This window comes from Lepidothrix coronata, unplaced genomic scaffold (assembly GCF_001604755.1).
Source record: "Lepidothrix coronata isolate B3197 unplaced genomic scaffold, Lepidothrix_coronata-1.0 Scaffold9, whole genome shotgun sequence".
Lineage (NCBI taxonomy): Eukaryota > Metazoa > Chordata > Aves > Passeriformes > Pipridae > Lepidothrix > Lepidothrix coronata.
Genome location: NW_016690189.1, coordinates 4,878,063 through 4,900,937, shown reverse-complemented (window position 1 = coordinate 4,900,937; position 22,875 = coordinate 4,878,063). Strand labels below are relative to the sequence as shown.

Below are 22,875 nucleotides of genomic sequence, written 5' to 3'. Positions count from 1 at the left end.
AAATAAGTGCACTAGGATACCCATGGTATCTTCTTCTATTGATTGCTCTTCTCAAAGAGCAAGATGAGATTCTGGTTTGTGTGTTTTCACCCTCTACTGTTGACTGGTTACCACTTCGATAGGAAAACTGAAATACTGGTTCTCACAAATTTGTTTTCAGCAATCCCAGGAAGACAGGTAAGAGCCTGGTCTTTCTTATTCTTGGAAAAGGCCAGATGTAATCTTGTACTCAGTGTCAGAAAGGAAGCAACTTTAAAGGATGGCAATATATTTCTGAAGAAGTTTTCGTTATGTTGTGTGGGGAGCAACACACCAGATTTCTCTCTGTCCCTATTTTCTTTATTTAGCTTTAATAGCAACCATTTACTTTACTTTTTCTTTGAGTCACTTATGCTATTTTATCCAATAATCATTTCCAGCTTACAGAAGGCTTCCCTCCTGTCACTTTTGCAATATTTGAGGGTTTTTATATATTACTGGTGCCTTAGAAGACTGAGGCTTCTCGTCACCACATCATTTCATCTTCTCCTACTCCAAATTAGGTGCTCAGGTCAGGTTCAGTGTGACTGTACAGGACACAGAGTTGATTTCATGAATGTTGGAAGGTGATGATCACACTTACTTCCCAACTGTGAAGCTCACAGCCATACCAGATGAGATCAGCTATGGGTCATAGTTTTTGTCAGCTCTGCTAACACACAGAAAGAATTAAGAAACTATTGAATTTTTTTAATATTACTTTTTTTTTCACATGAAACAAGCATAAACATTCATTTTTCTGGCCAGCAAAATCAAGTAACATCCCTGCAAAGCTCTTCTTTTGATGAGATACACCTTAACAGAGATATGGCAGAGAACATTGTATGCAGTGTCTTCCCATACTAATGTATGCTTGTGTGTATCATAGACTCATAGGACGGTGTATGTTGAAGGAAACCATAAAGATCATCTAGTTCCAATTGTCCCCTGCCATAGGCAGGAATACCTTTCACTGCACCACATTGCTCAAAGCCCCATCCAACCTGGTCTTGAACATTTTCAAGGATGGGGCATCCTCAACTTTTCTGGGCAACCTGTTGCAGTGTCTCACCACCCTCACAGTAAAGAATTTCTTCCTGTGTGTATATATATTAGCAAAAGAAATATTGTCCATTTATTTGACTTTTCCTGGTTTCCCCACATCCTTTCAACTGGTTGTACAAAGCTGTACTGTTTTAATAAGCTTCAGCTTTCTATATTATCAGTCTCAATGAATATCTATAATGGTGAATTTGAGCAATCATTTCTTATTCACACACGTTGCCAAAGGGGCAGATGCACTTGTAGCAGAAAAGCATTGATGTGTTTAAGTGAATAGAAATAAGGCTTGTAAGCACCATGCTTCAGATATTTTAACACTTTCTCTATCTAAATAAAGACTTTACTTTTCACGGTAAATGTCAGCTCCTTCTTTCACATCAAGATATGCCTTGGAAAGTGTTGCAAATAGTACATTATGTTTCTTCACGCAGTACTGAAAGCTGCTAATAAGGCATCAAAAATGTTTTAGCATAGCATTACTTCTTATGCCTTCTGCCTTGTTGAATGCTCAGAAGACATCTTGTTTATAGTCTATATCCACCCAATTCACAGAAACATGGATTTCAGGTCCAGGTCAGTCCACCATGTCTTGAAGTAGAGTGTCTCATTTGCCACAACTAAGCTAAATACATGAAGAAATTCTAATTGTTTCAAAGATCAGTTCCAGATTACTTTCTTTCAGAGAATATAAATTTCTGGAGTTTCTATCGAAGCTTCTATCTGTAAAGACAATCTGAGAAAAGCTACGGTTCCCAATGCTGCTCCTTGATCTCACATCGAAGAAGTATCACAGCGATTCAGAGGTTTCTCAAAGGTGTTTCCCACACCTCTACACCCTCACCTCCCACCCTGCCAAGGACACAACATGTTGTTGAGAAATGTAGGCTTACAGGTGTTTTTACACTAAGCCTAATATCAGCAATTCCAGATCATTTAAGTTTCTGGACACGGTGGGTGGGTTCTCAGTAGATATTTTATTGTTCTTTTTCAGTATGGTTAACATTCAAAGGAAACTTGATTTAGAGTGCTAGCCATGCAGAAGTCCTCTAGGTTTGGATCCTGACGTCTTCCATAATTTGCTAAAGGAACTGGGGTTTACTGCAGCAGCTTTATTTTGCCTTCTCTAATCCCTTCAATTATGAGAGCATCCTGTCTCTTATAAGTGGAGCAACACACCAGAGCCCTGTTAACAGAATAGAATGGACAAAGAATGGAAATACAGAGAAAAAAAGCTCAAAGTTACAGAAGAAAAACCATTATGAAAAGCTAAATTTATTCTTTTCAAGTTAACTGAGTCCATGTACGGTAACACTTCAACCAAGCTTTTATTACCAAGGCTTAGTTTGTATTAGGACAGTCCCTGGACTTCTTCATTGTCCTAAATAAGATATAAGTATTAAACCAATATATTTGTCAGACTTTTCACAGAGTAATCCCCTTAGTTTAGTAATAAGTATTTAACTAACTAGAAATAAGAAACACATTGTATTTAAGCCCTCTAAACAAAGGTAAATTTTCCCTAAAGTATAATCTTCTCTATGCTAGAGTTAGATGGTATCAGGTGTTAACATTAGTTATTAGATTTAGATCATTCTAGCATTCAAAATATCTTATTACTATGGAAAGAACATAAAAACTAAGGTGTTACCACATGCAATCATGAGCAATAATGAAGCCTATTTGAAAATGCTTTCTAATTGTTTTCTTAGTCCAAAATTCTTTTGTGGAATAGGGAATTACTTAAAACACTTTCTGTCTGTCTTTGTTTCTTTGGGGGTGCAAAGGATGTAAAGAGATGGCCAGCTGAGTGCTACTTTTCAGAAAAGAATTCAGAATAATTTAAATAAACCATTCATTTGTGGGTACATGCACATATACCTTTGTTCCATGTGGTGTTATTTTTTTTATTTCTTCTTTTTGAACAGAACAAAAGGCATGTTGTCTGTTCCAAACAGTTCTTTATTTAAAAGATCATTATATAAGGTACCAAAACACAACAACTACAACAGTATATGGTTATACAACTACCCTAACGATTTGGTAGTACATAAAAACAACCAAGAGATTTCATTCATGCAAAAGCTATTAAATAAACTATTTCTAAGATCTCTATATCTGCTATAAAATAGGAAATCTTTCTTTTCTTTTATTTTTTTTTTATTTTTTAAGGACAAGAATGACTGTTTTTTAAGCATAGGGATTAGATTATTCATTCAACAAAAGTCTTTTTTTTTTTGCATCCCAATAAAAGGCTTTACAATGCAAGATTCTAGGAAGTTGAGTTTTTTTAAATACACGTAAACAATGGTTTTTGAAAGAAATTTTGGAGGAATCATACAATTCATTCCAGATAAAATGATTCCCAAGTCATATTGCTCTGGGAAAATTTTCTTTATGAAAATAATGCACAATATAGCACATATTAGTTCTTTCTTTCTTTTTCTTTCTTTCTTCTTCTTTCTTTCTTTTTCTTCCTTTCTTCCTTTCTTTCTTTCTGTCTTTCCTTTTTTGTGTACACATTTATTTTACATTTTGAGTTAAATTTCTGTGGGGGGAAAACAATCTTAAATTCTAAAGTACTAGATTACAAAAATCTATTATACGGTTTGGATTTTTAAATAAGGAATCTGAAAAAGCTGCAACAATGATGTCAAGATTGCCTTTTAGGATGTTCCCAGTCTATCCTCAACATCAGCTTCACTGGTGTACAAGCCCAGCAGTTTTTCATTCTCATACCATTAACACTTTGTTAAGCAGCTTAAGACACTGTACCTGGACAGAGGTCTTCATGCTGCTGGGATTCATCTATTAAAGCAATGTCTAGACAATCTGAGAAGCCCTTTATGTATTCATAAGAGAAATATATCCTACAAAAGATTCCTACAACTGCTTTTCAAGAATAAAATAGGAAATGGTTCTAGACTAATAGTGCACTGTAACTTTTGTGACAATAAAAGACTGGTACTTGACCCACTGGGAACTCAAACAGACAAATGTTATTCCTTGATAATTCAAGGCCAGTTTTGTATAGTCCCATCTTTTCCTTCTATATAAAGGAAGTGAGGCATGCCCTGAGACATCAGCTATACACTCTCATCTACTCAGACAAAGCAAGTCTTACTTGGGAAACTAAGAGTTCCCAAAAACTTCAGAAACTGAAGGCTTTATATTTCTTAATAGCTGATACTCAGCCCAAAGTTCCTGGGTGGGTTGCATGTCATTTTCCCATATTGCCACCTGAGACAAGTCATTCAGTCAAAGCTTGCCAGCTAATGAGGTACCACAAAGCTCTTTCTATTCCACCATCTGATTGTTTGGTCTGGCAGGCCCATCCATATATCCTGGATCTGAATTTTAAAATCTGATCCTGAACATTATGCTTTTATGTGTGTTTTAATCTGACATCTGCTGGATTCAAGAGGTTGGATGAGAATGTCAATTTTCAGTAGCAATAAACATTAACAAATGTGTTTTAGCACCTCTTGGTAGAAGTGCTTAGAAATGTGATTCAGATGCTCGCTGGAAGTCCAGTAAATGGAAAGAAATAAAAATTATTTGGCATGTGTTTATTACTTTATTTAGAAGTCAGGAATATTTATTTCCTTATCTGTCTATGTATCTGTCTGTCATTTGTCTACCTATTTGCAAGTTTTTGCAGCCTCACTCACAAATTCTGAATGGTTGGATTTGGTAGCAATGAAAATTTCGTTTCCCAGGTTCCTTGTGAAGGTCAATTCCGCCCTTCCACTTTTTTTGATTTCTGGAGGGCGAGATACACGTTCTGACTCTATCACTATGTCACAAGAGTCAATAGACTTTATTTTGCAGGTTCTCTGCAACTCTAGTTTTCTGACTGCTTTCAGTCAGTCCAATATTTTGGACATCGAGAACATCAATGATCAGTCTGGAACCTTGGGGAATTTCAGAAGAACCTGCTTCTCTTTCTGCCCTCCAAAACTCAATCATTATAGTGGTGGCTTGTATTTTCAATTTGACACCCCATAGTGCAAACTGATAACTAATCTTGGGGAAAAAGAATAAAGATCAAATGGATTATGTGTCCAATGTGTGCTCACTAGGAATAAATAGGGTATGAGGCACAGTCACGATCACACATCGCAAAATTAAATCTCTCTTAATCTGAAAACTCAACATTTCATCTACTTTGTTCACAGTACATCCATTAAATTCTTACCTAAGACATAGAACAAAGTTTACATTTATAAAAGACAGAAAACAGCAAAATTTATAATATACCACAAGCAAGACTCAAGAACTGAAGACTTACTCTACCACCACATTTAACCTCGATAATAGAAATTATTATAACATTTCTATACGCATCAGAAGTGATAAAATTTTTAATTTCTCTATGTTTTACTTTTCTTGTATAGGGCAGTTGTAATATTATGGATTAGAACCCTTAAAAATGTAAAAAATCAAAGTAAATCTCAGATATACTTAATTATACATTAGAAAGTATTGAGAAGTTTCTGCAATTGCTTTGTATGACTATATCAAATATTTTAGGAGGTTAAGAAATAATTTAGTATGAAGTTTCTGAATAATTGGTATAATTATTCAGCTATGACCTTCATAAAAAAATTAACAACTGAATATGTAGGAATAATGTGCTCCTCTGAAAAGATGGAGAAAGACAGAACATCTCTCAATAATTGCCTTTATAAAACAAAATTTCCTATATCATTCTTTAAGCCAAGGCTGTAATCTGAATTAATGTTCTTCAAAATAACATTTTTAAACTTAAGGGAATTATGAGCTTCAGGAAAAAAAGGGGAAGGGGAAGGGGAAGGCGAAGGGGAAGGGGAAAGGAACAGATAAAAAAGAAGCTGTCTGAATTTCTGAATTAATAGCTTTACATACTGTGAGACCCTCTTCTTACTTGAATTTCATTCAGCACTCATTGCTGCAGCAAATACAGCATCGATTTTGCAGCCAATGCACAGCTAGGGACAAGGTAAGCACCCTGAGGTTCTCACTGAAAGACGTGCAAAATAGAGAAAAATATGCATAAGCATGCCTTTCTTGTTTTTGTTTTTGTTTTTGTTTTTTTTTTTGCTGCCATCATCCAAAAGTGAAGGCTAAAGGAAGGCTGCAATTCCACTGCAGAGAGGTCATCAGGAGAAAGCTGTGGAGGAAGTGAGAGATTTGAAGCAAATAAAGGTCTCCCAGACTTCAAAATTTCGTTTAACATCTCTGTGCACCTGGCTTAATTCTATGGTTTAAGTGTGTTTTCTAATATTTTAATGTTGCTACATTTGCTTTTCATGAGTGACCAAAAAGCCAAATTGCTACCATTGACTTTTGTACCTTAACTGACCATGTTACAATTATAGATTTTGTTTCCTTTTCTAGTTCAGACTGCCACTCTGAATGCCATTCCTCTGACAGGTCCCTGGACACCTCCATCACAGACTAGGGACACCTGACAAGATGTACTTTCCTGACATGCTTTAGCCTCTGCCTCCTCTAGTGACACATAATAGCTGGTTGTGTGTGGATTCACAGTCTGCTGAAAGGAAATGGGTTATTTAAAGCCATTTTCAGCCAGTCTGACTAATCTGTTAGCTCTGCACTTCAGGGATCAAGTACACAGTCACAAGGTAAGTCCAACTTGAGCGTGGAGCACTAGATGAGGGTGAAACAGTTAATATCATCATTTGAGGTCCTCTGCCATCACCCTGAATATCTAAATCACCTCTAAAATGAAACATGGAAGGGTTATTTTGTTTTTGAAAAGTGTACATTGAAGATATGAAGACCATATTGCCTTACCTTACTTTTTTTTTTTCTTAGCTCTTATACTCTTACACTGAGCATGAGAGAAAAATATAATGGCAACCTATTTTTTTGTCTTATTCTTCTGTGTTTCTCATGAAAAAACAATCTGAAGGCTCTTTTTATTTTTTTTCCTTATATACTGCTAGCAGTGAATTTTGAAACAACCTCTGTTCTGCTTTGTAATTTCAGACCAAAAGATAATTCAGAATGTAAAATAACCACAACAGGACTAGGGATCTTATAGGTCTGTTGGAAAGAGAATGTTAGCCACTTGAGACCATACTGGGTTTCCAGTCTAATTATATGATAGTTTTGTGAAAAAAGTGAAGGGTATGAGTTTACTAGAACCTTATTTAAGCAAAGTCCTGAAGCGCATTTAGCATTTAAAATACTGAGACTGAATGTGCTTAAGTGCTTTGGTGTATTCAAGTCAGTGATTATTACAATAATTAGTGTATGCTCAGTTATATCTTGTCAGTGCATACATTTAATGGTTATTGAATGAATAAACCGATTAATAACATTTGCACTGAGAAAAGGAAATATAATTAGTTTTAATACAGTGAAAATAAATTTTACTGCAAAAAACCCATCCCTCCCCATGTAACAAAGTTGGTATAACCATTGGTATGGGTATGTTCTTTCTATGCATATCCCTATATATGTTTAATAATAATTGGCAGAAAATCTAATCTGTGAGAGGATTTGGAAATTCTCAGAGTTTTTGGGTTCTGATTTTGGGTCTTTTTTTTTTTTTTTTTGGAGGGGGGAGGGGGAGGGTGTTTTTGTTTTTTGGGTTTTTTTAAGTGGTTGGGTTTAGGGGGTAGTTCGGGGGGGTTATTTATCTGTTTGTTTTTGCAGAATTGCTTTGAGAAAATACTTCAACCAGGAAGCAGGCAAGGTTTCAAAAACAACATCTGTCCCATTTTGCCTCTTGGTCTGAGCATCCAGGCTTCATAGGGCTTGCACTATCCCTCTATTTTTATAGTTGCTGTGGCCCCCAGTCCTTTCAGCCTGTTTTCCTCCAGACTGGAACTCAGAATCATTGAGATCCCAAATCTTTAGCACACACCACAGAGCTGGAAAATGTGTAACTTTCAGGTGGAAATTGATTCCTTGCACTTGAAAACAATTTTTCCCATTCTGTGAACTTCCCTCTCAATTAGCCTCCAAGACTGTCTTAAACCTTAACATTGACTATTATTACAAAATTGTAGAGGTAAGGAAAGCAAATGCCTTTTAATTGTAACTTTAAGATGTTCTAATTTCAATTCATCTTTTGAATACTTCCCCAAGTTTCTCATGTAATCAGATTACTATTTTGATTTTTAACAGTGACAACACTGGGACATGAATTAGCTTTTGTCTTTTTTTTTTTTTCCTGAGCATGCGTAGATTAGGTAAACACTGTAAATTCTTTTAGTGATTTAATAAATTATTTAGTTAGTGATATACAAGACTCTGAAGCACATCTAGGTTTGTTTTCACTAGTATACTTTTTAAAAGTCCCATTATTTGTTGTTTTCCTAAATAATTAGTCTTTAGTGGCAAGTTAGAAGTCAATAACTTAAAATTCACTTACAAGCAGACTATTTAAAATATTAATTTTGAAGTTGCCATTTAACAGTTAGTTGATAGTATTCCCTTCCTTCCTTAGACCTATTCCCTAATAAATTAATGGCCAATACATGAAATACTGTGGCAGTTCTTACTAGCATATTATAAAAAAATTGCAAGCATATATACGTTTGACATGTTGCATTAAGAAATTGTAAGATTCTCAATAGGATTTATGGCCAATATCAATTTCCTTGGTGTTATGTTGGTGTTCTTTATAACATTGGAGAAGACTACAAGATTATTGTAAGTATGTTCAAATCTCAGTTTTGTACAATACATCATGCTTAAAAACTAGTTTTATTTGCAAATGTATTAGTCCAATTAATCTCAAGTAGGAAAAATTCACAATCGAGAAACAGCAATTGCAAAAAAGACACAGCTATGTTATCATCTTGATTTTCCATAGTATATTTTCACACAAGTATGATTTTAGATTTAGATAAGATAACCATAATACACAGTTACCTATAAACTAAATATACATTGTTTTCTTCTGCTGCATCAGTAATATGAACTTCTCTTGAGTATGTATGGTCTTCTAGCTTTGTTCACATGTAGCTGCCGTTTCAGAATATAGGGATTTTTTCTCTTCATTATTTCTTTTTCTTGGCTTGAGTTCTCTAGATCAAAAGCATCTTGCTGAAGTAACTGTAGGATGCAAGAAGAGACACAGTGTTATCAGCTTTTTTTTGGTAATGAAGATTATAAGTTCCTAGAAATTTTTAAAAAATACTTTACATATGCCATCAAAAAAAATCTTTACTACAATAGTTGCAGGGTTAAAAAAAAAAAAAAGACAAAACTCAAGACACAAACCTAAGATCAGGCTAAAGATCAGCTGAGCCCTACAGAGATGATATTTAAATTCCACTGAAACAAATGAGATCACTGGTTTTGACTAGAGAGAAAAGATAGCATCTCCTCCTTGCACTAAAACTCAAATTTACTGAAAACTTCCTAATGATTGTCAGTCTGTAGTCACTCATTTAGGCTAAACACCTGCACTCCTTTCTGGTTTCAACTTTCGAGCAATATTTTAATCTGCAACTTCCTACAGCCAAAAAATCAAAATGTGTAATAAACAAATTAGAAATTAAATAAAGCACAAGAAGTCAAAATTTTGCAAATCGAACTTGTATATATAATTGCATTCTTAGTTTTACTTGGGAGTTCTCAAAGATGTTGCAGTCTTTTGTATGAATTGTCTCAGCAAATATGAGGATTTAGAATAAACCTATTATATACAGAGCTTCCTCCATAAGACTGTGAAGCTGAGATAGCTGAAGAAATCTGGTTTACTGGAAAGTAAGTAGTGACACTGAGATATCTTTTTTAGCTACACAAAGCAGCTTTTAGTGTATTATTTAACGACACAAGAGGATTGTGCCTAGTGTGCTTCTGTGTGATCGTTACACTACAACAAATATCACAAACGGACTACAAACAATCCCTATGTAAGAGCAGTAATTTTCATACAGTCACAATGCCAACTTCCAGGGCCCTCTTTAGGTGCAGGGAAACAAAAAGCACAAGTTACCTTGCTGCCAGTTTCCTAGCACTGATATGAAACCCAGAGTACCAAGCAAAATGGTACGTACACATAGGCCTGTGTCCATGCATTTTGAATCCAGTTTGCCTTAGGGTCTTAAAACAAAAATACTGACTGCATTTATTTATGCCTCAATAAATGTGAGCAACTTCACAACTGTTAATCAGATATTAATTACGTATTCTGGCATAGAGATTACTTCCATGCGTTTGTTTGGTTATTTGGAATGGCTACAAAGAACGGAGAAAGTATCCAGCTAAGAAAAGTTCTCATTTATCTATGAGTTGCTATAAGAAACATACACTCAGCTCATCAGAAACTGCACTAATTCTCAACTCTTATTAAAAGAGGCATATTAGAGGTATTAGAGAATATAAAAAAGGGAAGGAAAGCTCAGACAATGTGATGGAGGTCAGATGGATATGGATTTTACAACACCACTAAAAATAGAGTCAGAGAGTTTAACAGAATCTAAAACATGCATTTGTGAGTGGTTTTTTTACCTCCCAATGCTGAAAGGCTCTGCTGTGGCAAAATTTTTGGAGTTGATATACTGTCAGCATTGCTTCCAAGCTGAAGCCATCCAGAGGAGAGGGAAGCTGTCTTCCTGAAACGAGATCCTCTTCATCTACCTCTACTGTCTCTCCCACTTGGTTGTTTAGGTTGTTGACAAGATTGCAGACATTTAGCAGGGTCATTTTCCAGTAAGGAAGTTTTGCTCTGTTAATCTGAAAATAAAAATATCCGCTATTTAATGTGTTTTGGCTTTTTAGTAATCATGTGCAATATTCAGACATTTTGTTAGGATCAAGTTTGTATTTCTGAAGTACTTTTCATCTGGTCAACTTTTAGACAGTAATTATAGAGTGCTGAACTTAGGACAGCTCATTTATTAAGCACACCAATTCTGCTTCCCCAAAGCCTTACCCTGCAGGTAGAGAAACATGATGAAAAAACTAAACTGCTACCAAACCAGAATGACAGCATTTCATAGCCATTCTGCACAGGTGCAAACAAAACATAGATGGAAATTAATATAATATAAAGTCGCAGATGCAAATAAGGACAATGAATCAAACCCATCAGATAAATTCCCAGTTCTGGAATGCAAGCTGGATGCCTGTGGTTAACTAGATGCTCCTCCCCAGTTCAGAACAAATACCAGTCATTTCAAAATTCCCTGAGAAAAGGAAAGGAGTCCCTGCCCTGGCACAATCTGTCTGATGAGGCTGGGTCTGAAGTTATGGAATTTGTAAGCCCCAGGAGTTTTGGATGCTGGAGAGTCAAGAGCCTGGGAGACGTTAGTTGAAGCTACAGGCTTAGAGGAAGATGGAGCAAAGATAAAACAGACCTGTGCAAAAAAAGTATTCCTGACTTGGTAACTAGACTGAAAAACTGCGAACTATATTTAGGTGGTCCATAATGAACCTGCCCAGAGACGTTAAAGAAATTTCATCATGGTTTGTCTCAAATTTTGCTTGTTCCAGTACCTTACATTATTTATGAGCTATTTAACTTTTAAACACTTCTAAAAAATTTTGAGAATCTTAATTTTACTTTTTTACTGGTATTGTTCTTTCCAAGCAGTTGTGGCAATTGTCTTCTTCTATTTTGGTTATCAATAGAAAAAAAGTAAGTGAAAAAGTGTATTCCTGCCTCATTCATTGCTTTTCATGTCTTTGCCACTTTCTTGGTTCTCCCACTATTAACTATTTCTTTCATATTGTATTCCTTTTAGTGGTTAGTAGAAAAATTAGTTTCCTTAAACTACTACTGGAGACACAGCAATCTCCAATCAAAAGTCAAATAGCAAATTCCTATTTATTACTGGCAAGGACTGCCTTGATGTGCACATTAGGATTAGACTTTACCTATGAACTGAAATGTGGTTGCTTCCTTTCTTGGATGTCCTAAGTTAAATATAGGTATTACACTAAAACAGACATTGCCTTTCATACTTGACAGCACTGATTGAGAGTGTGGATGCAGTGCTTACTTATCTGAACATCGGGTAATTACATAATCTGTTTCTTTAGAACACCTTCCTAACAAAGGGGCATTGCATTCAAGATTTATTTATAAATATAAATATATTTACAAATATAAATATATTTATAAATAATTTATATTCACCACACTTTCCTATTTTTTGAAGGAGAAGAAAGAAAATTGAGAGGAAAGAGGAAGAAACAAGAACAGCTGGCATCACTATTAGCAACAGATAAAAAAAATTCCCTTTTGGCCATGATCATTACTCCGATATACCTCTGATACACACATGCCTTTCAAAATGAGAATGATTTAGCCCCTTTAGAATAGAACCACACTGTGTTCCCAGATTCCTGAGAAGGTTCAGAAAGAATAAGGAAAGAGTATTTTGTTTTGAAGCTAAGAAGAAAGCAAATCTCAAATCTTATTTGGAAGCTTGTAATTGGTTCTGTACTGTTTACTTTGAGCTCATCTGTTGTCCCATCTAAGTGCCCAAGTTAGTCTATCAAATTACTTGAAAATATGTGACAGTTTCAAATAAAATTACTCTCTTTGCAGAATATCTAATTTTATTAACAGAAGATAAACTAGGGAAAAGTGTCCACTGCAATTTCAAAATGTTCTTTAGTCTGTTTTAAAATATTTGTGAAATATAAAAATATGGAGCTTTCGATGACAATTGAGGAGGCTTTCCAGTGCACTTTTCTCTCTTGGGTATACAAAAGAAATGTAAGCTACCACTGCAACAGCTAAATTACAATGGAGCATAAAATCTAAAGGCAGTGCTAGATGAGCAAATGAGATTTCTGAGTTAAAAAGAACCAAAAATGTTCCAGTAGATGGGAACAAAAGAGAAGAGTAAAGGATAGGGAAATTTTTTATACCTTTTTGCATAATATATAGAATCTTTTCGATCTAAAGTTACTATTTTATGTCAGCCTGATGCATGTCTATGTTTAAAGGAATTTTACCCTGTATATTAGTAAAATACTTAAATAGCAGACTTCATTAGGTGAAATTGGTCTTAGCTGATACTTATGAGGTTAGGAGGAAATAATTTTTCAGCACCATCTGCAAGTATACTTCGTTTGTGATGAGCGTCTCATTCCTATTAATACCATGCGTATGTCACCTCGAAGTATTTTTACTTGGGTACACCTGTTTCTGACTTATCTTGCTACCAGCTCACAAGATGAGACTACAAACAATTAAGAACTTCACTCAAGAATAAACTTTGGGGTTTTTTTAACTGAACAAGGAGTTTTCCAGGTCATGTCCAATCACTGAACAGAGCAGTCATGTTGTTTTTCTTCTCCACTATTACAGCAAGCATGAAAATCAGACAGTTTTGCTTTTTAGATTATGAAAAATCTCTGAGGCAGTTATCTTAAAAGTATATATAAAACCACAGTTTAAGATGACGATAATCCAAATGTTCAGGTTAATTTCCAGTATGTGATATATTTTCCACAAAGGCTAAGCAATAACAACTACAGTAGCTCAAGACATGTTTTGAAAAATACCTACACAAGAGAACAAGGAACACTTATCTGCCAAGATGGAACCAATTTTTTAAGATTAACTTGAAAAATATCTGGGAATGATCTGAAGGAACAAAAGAGACTGCAGTATGAACAAGAATTTAAAAGGTATTAATGCTGAAGTGAACATGATGTGTGCATTTCCATTGTTGAACATGCTTCTGAAAAAAGACTCGGATATATGATTTCCCACACCTCATATATCTTGAAAGAGAATTTTACATCATAAAAGAAACTGAAAAGAGCTTGGGAACATTTTGTTCTTTGACAACAGATTTGTCCTATGCAAGACAAAAGATTCCCAAGTAATAATTTATATGATATTTTATTTCCATTTATGGTTGAATGATACTCCTGATAGTTTGCTTAAGACACTTCTTTTATTATAATGCATACCTACCAAATGCTATATTTTTTTTAGAAAAACAGTTATCTGGTTTCTAAATTCTTTTCTTTATGTAGTGAAAGCAGATAAAAAACGAAGTCATAATCAAGTAAAAAGCCCAAGCTAGTGTAGGATCTCTATGGTTCCTTTCCAGAATAGTAGCTGAATTTTGTTCAGATTGTAACGATAGAAATAATAAAAATATTCTCTATGTTTAATCAGATATAATATGGAGTTCTGTTACAGCAGAAGTTCTTCCATGGTGTATACTTATGCCTGTAAACCTAATGAATTTTCAAGTGATGACTAAGTCAGGAAGTCAGTAACTTCTAGGCAGCTCTTCTGACAAGAAGGCTAAACTCTCTGGACAAATACAGTCAGAAATAGGCATCCTAAAACAATGAAAATCTCAGAGGGTCCAAGATTTCAGAAAATTAATGTCAGGTGGGATCTCAAATGTGGAGTATATTCTGGTGATGATATACTCTTCAAGGAAATTTTTTTCCCCCTATAATTAACATGGGGGGGACACAATTAACAAATGAACTTAATCATTTTTGAGTTCAGGACATTCTTCATGCAATTACTGCTTTCAGGCAAGCATTTAGGAAGCTGTGAATAGAGTTATCCCTTTGACAGGAATCGAGTTTTCTATTTGATACGAAGCAGAGGCAGGAGATAACTATCCACATATTTGTGACATATCAGGTTTTGTCATTTTACCAGATCTTCCACATGGCTTTTTGGATTTTATCTTAGAGAAAAGCCAGATAAGCATTTTAGGGACTTGTTTGCTCCTTGTATCTTCTTTAAGATGTAACAGCAGGGAAGGGTGATAAACTTTATTAAATGTTGAAGAGAGGTTATGATAAGCATGGACATACTTCTTTAAGGATGGAGAGTGATTCACCATATGGATGACCTTAAAGAGCAGCTTGAAAAAGGCAGCAGACACTGGACAGCCGTTTGTGAAATCAAAGGCATACAGAAATTCTTCCTGCAATATTGGATAGACTACTGAATGCTGCAAAAGGTATGTGCTTAAGCCCTAGCAGTAGTCTTGATGATATATTTCACAAGTGCCTACTGAGGCAGACTTTTTTTCTGTCAAATACTAAACCCAGAAGCGACGATCCACTTTGCTTCACTTTTAGAACTGAGCTTTCGTAAACAATATTTTTTTCCATCTTAATGCTGTTTAAATTGTCAGGATTTCCTTTGCTGCTTATTACAAAGTCAGTGTCAAAGACAGTTAATGCAATTGAGCAGTAACTGCCCTCAACTAGAATCAGATCTCTGGCACAACACAAGACAGCTATTACACAGCTGGCAGAGGACAAGAGGAAAAAATAATTCATTTTAGTAATGAATGTAATAGTGGTATACCTCTTGTAGAAAAGTTGATGGGTACTTTTTAGTAGTTCTGCCGTGCCTTACTTTGATACCAAAAGACAATGTATATTGTCTAAAATAATAAATTTTAGATGGTAATTTAAGGCAATACAATGCAGAATTAAAGCAATGTCCCCAGCATGAATCAACTGCTTCTGTCAACATCAAGTGTCACTTGATTGGTGTTAAATACCATAAAGAAGTTGAAAAGCAAGCTACATGACATGAAACAACATGAGAGTATTATGGAAGACATCATTATTGCACATCAACCAGTGCAATATATTTGTGTATTTTGAGTTACCTGAGCTTGTGTTCTGTGGTGAGAGGGAGGAAAAGTGGAAGTTATGTTCACAGATCCACTAAAGCCAGCAGCAGAAATACCGATAGCTGCAGGTTTTCCTTCCAGGGCATACTATGATTTGCCACACAGAGAAAGTACTATTTTTGTCAACCTCCTACATTTAAATATGCCACAGAAAAAGAGTAGCTATTAAATTTTTCTGTACCTTAGAAAAGTGAGTAGCAAACAGGTTTATTTGTCATCTAAGGTTACTTACCATGCCATTAAAGAACATAGAAACCTAAGAACTGCCAAACCAGATTAAAAAAAAAATTATTTTCTGGCCTCATTTCTTCTTTTAGTCTATTCAATAATTCTGTGGAAAAGCTCACATATAAGCAAATACAGAAAACGCAGAAGCATTCCTGGCAGGTATTGTACTTAACCTTCAACTAGTCATTGGCTTACGAACCTCTCTTTTTTTTGGAAGAAATTTTTCATTTCTCATTTTATTTTCTATTAAATTTAAGCACCATGTGAACTTCATTGGAACAATTAATTAAAATATTCACCATTAAACCCATGGCACTTTTTTCAGGGTTTGTTCTTTAATATATTGCTGAAGGTATATCAGACATATATATTTCTTAAATCATTTGTGGAAAATAATAAGGTTAAGAAATTTTTTGTCTATCAACCTGTTCAATACATATGAGCAACACTTGCTTCTTCACCTTGTCAATATGAGGTTTAACTGATTTTTTATCTCTTTGTGTTAAAAAACATGTAGATCATTCACAGTCTGGCAACTTAGCAGGGAAATACCATTTATCAGGTTAATATTTTCACAGTCATGTCCTCATGTTCCTGTACAAACACTATGATTAAATTCTTAAATCAAAATCAGCATATGTATTAATAATTTTTGCTTTACGACTGTCCTAATTTTATATGTATATAGGAAAAGTTCTGCATGAAAATAACACTTACAGATTTGACTCAAGGTTAATTTAGTTTTCATCAGGCATAATCATATCGGAAACACATTTCCTCATATAAATTTACATCTCTGCACATAACACAGTTTTGACAGTTTAATGAAAGTACCAGTGTACACGTGAGGAACACATTTATTGTGTCACATCAACACCTTTAAATTTCCTTTGAACTGGAGGAAATCTTGCACCAAAGCAAAACCTAACACTGAACTTCTTGGTCTAGACCACAGGTTATTATTTTGTCCAAAGACTTCTGGGTTTGTAATGAGAATTCTTTTGCTCCCTCCCCGTCAGCTAAAAGAGGAAAAATAATTACCTTTGATGTGTACATATTGGTCAATAAATCTGCTTCTAATGCTTTCATTTCCTCTTCTGAATCTGGGAATAAACCAGAAACATATGTTTATTATTTGATCAGAAATCATGGACATTTCAATTCAGTATACAGAACTTATATCAATGAATTTTGAAAAATAAACACAACCTAGAGAAAACCACAGCAAAATGACCTAGAGGGATGGTGAAGAGTCTTCAGGTAATGAAAACATTATGTTAAAAATGATACTTACTACCTTTTTAAAGCACGGTCAAGCTTATTGAGGCGAATGAAACAGTTCACTAATCTCAATTCAATGGTGGACAGGCCATTAAAGTGGAGTCCTTTCAGTAAAAAAAACCTGCTGCAATATTCTTCATTCAAAATCATTTTGATTTTCATAGTAATAATTTGTTACCTCTTCTTACTTTGGAAGAAAAATTTGCATATTTATTTTTAAATAATATTTATTTAAGTAGCAGCTAAGCATTTAGGTGAATGGCAGTAATGATCACCTGATTAAAAATCAATAGTCTTGTTTATTCTGAGTTGAATTAAGGCTATTTTTATTGATATGAGGGAGTTGAGCTTGACCAGTTTGTGATACAAGATCTTGACAGTGCACATACAAAAAGAAAACATCCTGTGTGGCAGTCTTCGGACTTTCTTTACTGATTTAATTGATCTTTGATAGCTCAGTAGACTCACAAGACCTGTGATCTGGTGAAAAGGATAAAATTGTTGTACAAAGAGAAAACAGACACATACATTTCTAATTTGTGCTGTAAAGAATCACAACGAAGATCTGGTGCCTTGAAAATGTAGTAGCAATCACAGCTCAAAAAGGAGAAATATACAGAAATCAGTCCTCAGTCTTTAAGTGAAACAGTGTTTCATATAGCTTTTAGCTTTCCTGGAATACTAGCAGCCCTAAAGCCACACAATACACTGATATTTCAAACCAAACTAAACCACAATCTATTCCATATTTATATAACTCACATCTCACTTTCATTAAAATGATCAATGCTGTTGGTATGTAACACCCTACCGCTGAATCTGGGTATAGATTCTGTCTATGACTTCATTTGAGAGATCATCACCATGTTGTGTCACTACCTTTCCCAGAATATGAGATTGTAAGGGATCTTATACACAAATATGTGCTAATCTGTCACAGGTTTCTGTTAGCACAGAAGCCATTTATATGCTCTTAGAAATCAATCATGTTCAATCTTGATAGATCTTACCACTACCATCACTGCGTTTCTTCTTCAGGAAATTTTTCAAAACTATCCATGTTTATTCACTTTCTTCTAATTCCAAGCCTAACTTATTTCTAATTACAAATTTATTCATGGTATGTATATAAATTCATACACTAAAAATGATAAATTTCTATTTCTAATATTTTTTCAGAGGAATCACAGCTCTTCCCAGCTTAGATTTTTGGTGAGTGCTTACAAGATGATCAGCAAAGACCAGTGCAAGATCACTATGCCTTTTTGAACATAAAGCATTCCCCTGGAAATCCCATAAATGTTTCACTGAAAGACTATGCCCCGAGTTATGGGACTCTCACTTATTTTTCTCTCTTGTAATAGCCTTGTATTCTCCAGCTCATCAGACCAGCCCTCCTCTGTGCCTGATGTGTTCTCAAGAGAGCACAGTACAGTTTGAATCAGAAGCCTCAACACTTAACAACCTTAATGCTTACCACTAGCTACAGAGGATAGCTCTCTTACATATTTTTGTATTTTATTTGTTTTTCATGGCTGAAAAACTTCAGTATCTCACACACACACATAAAAAAAAGAGATTATATAATATGATCAAGTCTTTTATTTCCTCAGCACTGGCAATGCTTTGATTAAAAAGAGCTTTTAACGGGAATTTGTATTATTCCGTCAGCTACTGCATTTTGTATTGTTGCACTCCTTCTCAGTTCAATTATTTAGGTCATCAAAAACTTCTGTGAGTTATGCATATCCCATTCCTCTCTAGGGATGCTCCTGCTCACCTCTGCATTACCAACACAATACATTCATTCATTATTTTTTGCATTGAAGTTATTGCATTGATGTAATTGTAATTGATTGTTGTAATACTAATCTACAACCAGTCTTATTTAATATTTAACATTTTCATATTAAATAAGACTAGTTGTAGATCAGTATTATGGCAAGTCACTAGCAACTATTCTCCAACCTAATGCCTTTTTCTTCCTTCCAGCAGCAATGGTTGTGAGTTTTACCTGACTTCTTAATTGCTTCGCCACTACCCAAATTTTGGCTGGCAGCACGAGATCACCTCGGCTGAATTTCTACTAATGTTAGCAACTGCTGTGAACAGGTGAGCAGCACACACAATGATAGCATCATGATTTGTGGTGTCCTGGGTCATGCCTGCTGAGAGCAGTAAAAGGGCTTGTGTCTGATTAACACCTGGTTTTTCTATTCTATAAAGGATGTAAGATAGCTTCCACACCATTAAGGTTGGAAGGTAGCTGCAACTGTGGAAAGTGGGTAGGTATTAAGAAGTATTTGGATTGAGAAAAGAAGCTTAGAGGACATTATTTAGGAGTCTAGCCAAAATTCTTTGAATGAATAATAAAGCAAGGCTTGGAGGAAGAGAAGGAAGCACGTCCAGGTAATTCAGGAGTGAAAGAGGTGGACAAGGAGCAAAAGCATAAAAGGAACAGGGTCTCAGAGAGCGATGTATAAGAAGTCTGGTCATGCATTATCATTCAAATCAGAGGGAAATCCAAACAGTTTGATGTCTTCTTGATTCTACTGACAAGAAAAATAGTTTCTATTCATATATTCATATTTTACAGGAACAGTTACATTCTACAGTTACACACTGATGGCAAACATTTTCAAAAGCAAATTAAAATTAACCATCACTTGACATTAATGACCATTTTAGTTAAAACTAGTTTAGGCTCCTTCACACAAACTTCTCTGTAGCATTTCTCATTTAAAAATAATTTCAAATTTTCAAGCAAATAAACCATCAATGTTATTTACACATACAATTTTGCTTCTGCTTTTGCTTTTTTCTTTTATGAACCTATTTTACTTTCCACTGAAATTTTTTATGTTAATGGGCTTTCATTTAGGCTCTACAAAGAATTAAATTTGAAACTGCCTCATTGAAAATACTAGAAGAATTTATTTAAAATCTTCAGATAAATGGGGAGAAAAAAATCAATGTTAAGCCTTGTCGCTAAGATCACCAGTTTTCTTCAATATACAGAATGATTATATTTAAACTGTGATAAAATGCAGGTATTACATGTGTTACATTTTTCTTCTGCAGGGAATACAAATTGAAAACTTTCAGCTAAAGGAAGAATTAGGATTTCTGAGTCCTCCTGAATACTGAAGTTGAAAAGTGAAGATGTTTCTAAATTTGCTCACTAAATTTTGTGGAGTTAAAAATCAAAGTAATTCAAAAGTTAGTTAAGAGTGTATTTTTAAGGCTATTCTGCTTCCTGTCTGTCTGTACACCTGTGTGTACCCATTTTTTGTCATAAATTTGGGATATAAATGGTACATCTTCAGAGATATCATTTTCCAAAGGAGCAGGCAATGCATTTTAACTCCTTTTGAGTTTTTAAAGCAGTTACTCTTGGAGAAGAAATGTATTTACATTGACCTTCCTATTTTGTGATCTGCATCTGCTTCAGCATTTTTTGATCAAAATTTCAGATCAGTTGCTAGCAATTTTTTCCCCACATAATAAAACTGTATTTCTCTCCCTAAAAAGTGACGAAAGCGTATACATATTCATGTTGATTTGGATTACAGCAGCTATTCATGAGTTGCAGAAATCATAATTTCTATCATAATTTGAAATACATGATATTCAATGAACCACGAATGAGGTAGCACAACCAAGCAGATGGTCTACACTGATTTGTATTTCCAGTGACCAGTCTACAGTTACTTCCATGACATGGATGCCGTGAGAAGGAAGGGCTTATATGAAGGGAGAAAGTTACGGGAGTAATACAAGACATGATGCTGGCCGGAGCCCGTTACTAGAGACAGCTCCCGGGCGCCTACCGGGGACAGCTGGGGGAGCCCGAAGCGACTTCACCTCTTTTCTTTAGGTCCCTCTTACAGCTCCGGGAGTGACTCAGTGCCGAGTGGTCGGGGGACTTCGGGGACGGGCGGTGCGGGGCGCGCCCGGTCGGACCCGGTGCAGGGCGGCGGCGGGGACTTACCTGAGCAGAGGCTGCAGGAGGCCAGGGCCAGCAGCACCACGCACACTAGCTGGACTCTCATCCTTGCCGCGCCGCCCTCTAGAAAGTAAAGTCCATAAATTCTGAGGAGAGACGGAGAGAGAGAGAGAGAGAGAGAGAGAGACAGAGAGAGCCCCGCGGCTCCACGCCCTCCGCACGCGTGCTGTGGGGCGGCTGCAGGCACCAGACGGGGGACACAGACCCTTCCCCAACTATATAAGCCGCGGGGTGATGTCACAGCCGTGCCGCCGTCGCCTCCTGACGAAGATCCCTCCCTCCTCCCCCCATACCCCCTGCCCCCTCCCGCTGCCCCTTCTCCGCTGACGCCACTCTGTGCCTGACGCACGGCGAGCCCCCGCACCCACCGCCGCGGGGCGCGCCCCGCGCGGGCTTTTCCCGAAAGGGAACTATCCTGTGGTCTGGAACGGTCCCCATTTAATTTTTCTATTACTATTATTAACAAAAAAAAAAAAAAAAAAAAAAAAAAAAAAAAAAAAAAAAGTTTCCTCGGGTGCTCGGTCCCCCGCTGCGGGGCCAGGGGCGGTCCTCGTTCTGTTGACGCCTCATGCGCTTTGTCTTTCATCTGTAGAATCTTTCCCGATAGCAAGGGAAACAACCAGGGAGAGAATCGCACACTGCTGATGGGCAGGGGTGCTAAAACGGGGATGTGCAGGGAACGTGTGACATGGGGTACGGTAGGGATATAACCCTGACCATGGGCAGGGGTGTTGCATGGAAAGTCACTTGATAGAGTCAGTCATAGATGCACAAAAAATCACGATACCCGACCCTATTACTTCTGAAGAGCGCTTGCCACAGCCACCCGCTGCGGTTTCAAGAGAGTGAGCGCTCCTAGGAGACGTTTCTCTCAAGATGCACTTTTCCCGGCTGATTTTTACACTAGGTATCCTTCCCCAACGACCGACACAGAACAGGCTCCGTGCAGAGCACCCGGAGGTCAGAGCAGGGACCCCAGGCGGAGGCAGGGCGGCGGCGGGGCGGGCGCGCCCTACCTCGGAAGGGGGAGCGTGCTGGGGGGCGCGGGGTCCCCCGTCTCTCTACCGCACGCCCAGCCCTCCGTGCGAGCCCCGGATCCGGGCTCTCCTGCCGTCCAGTTCTCAGCAGATGAGCCGTAAAGCCCAGGGAAATGACCCGAAGGTGAGGGCAGGGTAATCTCTAAAGTGTGGGTATAAAACCGTAAAGCTGAAGACTGGCGTCAGCCTCCATTGCGCTACTGCTTTTGCTGTGGGTATTTTTTTGTTTTGTGTGGTTTGGTTTAGGTTTTTTTTGGTTGGGTTTTTTTCCTTTTTTTTTTTTTCCCTCTAGATACACACAAATACTCCATATGTTGAATGCAGATACCACAATACAGAACATCTCGGTCCCTTTGAATACATTTAAGGGCAGATACACATGGCACACGTAGGCAGGAATACACTCCGAGAGTAGATTCTTCTGTCGTGGACGTGCTCTTTACCGCAGAAAGATTCCTTTAAAATGCAAAGAGCAAAGACGGGTGTTGCTTTCTTCCTGCACCCTCTGTGACTGAATAGGTGTCGCAGAAAAAGAAAACACAGAATTTTCAAAATCCTGCCATGAAGAACACTTGGCAAGAAAAGTTTAATTAATTGAATTCTTTCTTCATTTAAACAACTTTTGCAGCACAACAGA

At 36.5% G+C, this 22,875-nt stretch overlaps 1 protein-coding gene across 4 annotated transcripts; it reads right to left on the bottom strand.

The window, feature by feature from the left end:
- Positions 1–2,035: 2,035 nt before the first annotated feature.
- On the bottom strand, positions 2,036–22,235 carry NTS (neurotensin). Of its 4 annotated transcripts, none has more exons than XM_017804506.1 (5): positions 21,187–21,435; positions 16,956–17,017; positions 10,555–10,779; positions 8,968–9,150; positions 2,036–2,263 (listed from the first exon to the last, which is right to left on the bottom strand). In XM_017804506.1, exons 1-4 carry the CDS (start codon positions 21,245–21,247, stop codon positions 9,004–9,006), a joined length of 495 nt encoding a protein of 164 aa, XP_017659995.1. In that variant the 5' UTR covers positions 21,248–21,435; the 3' UTR covers positions 2,036–2,263; positions 8,968–9,003. The 4 variants fall into 4 exon arrangements, with proteins under 4 accessions (XP_017659995.1, XP_017659998.1, XP_017659997.1 ...); XM_017804509.1 differs by lacking the exon at positions 2,036–2,263 and adding an exon at positions 22,218–22,235 and having other exon boundaries at positions 3,024–9,150; positions 21,187–21,264; XM_017804508.1 differs by lacking the exon at positions 2,036–2,263 and adding an exon at positions 21,994–22,116 and having other exon boundaries at positions 3,024–9,150; positions 21,187–21,264.
- Positions 22,236–22,875: the final 640 nt, after the last annotated feature.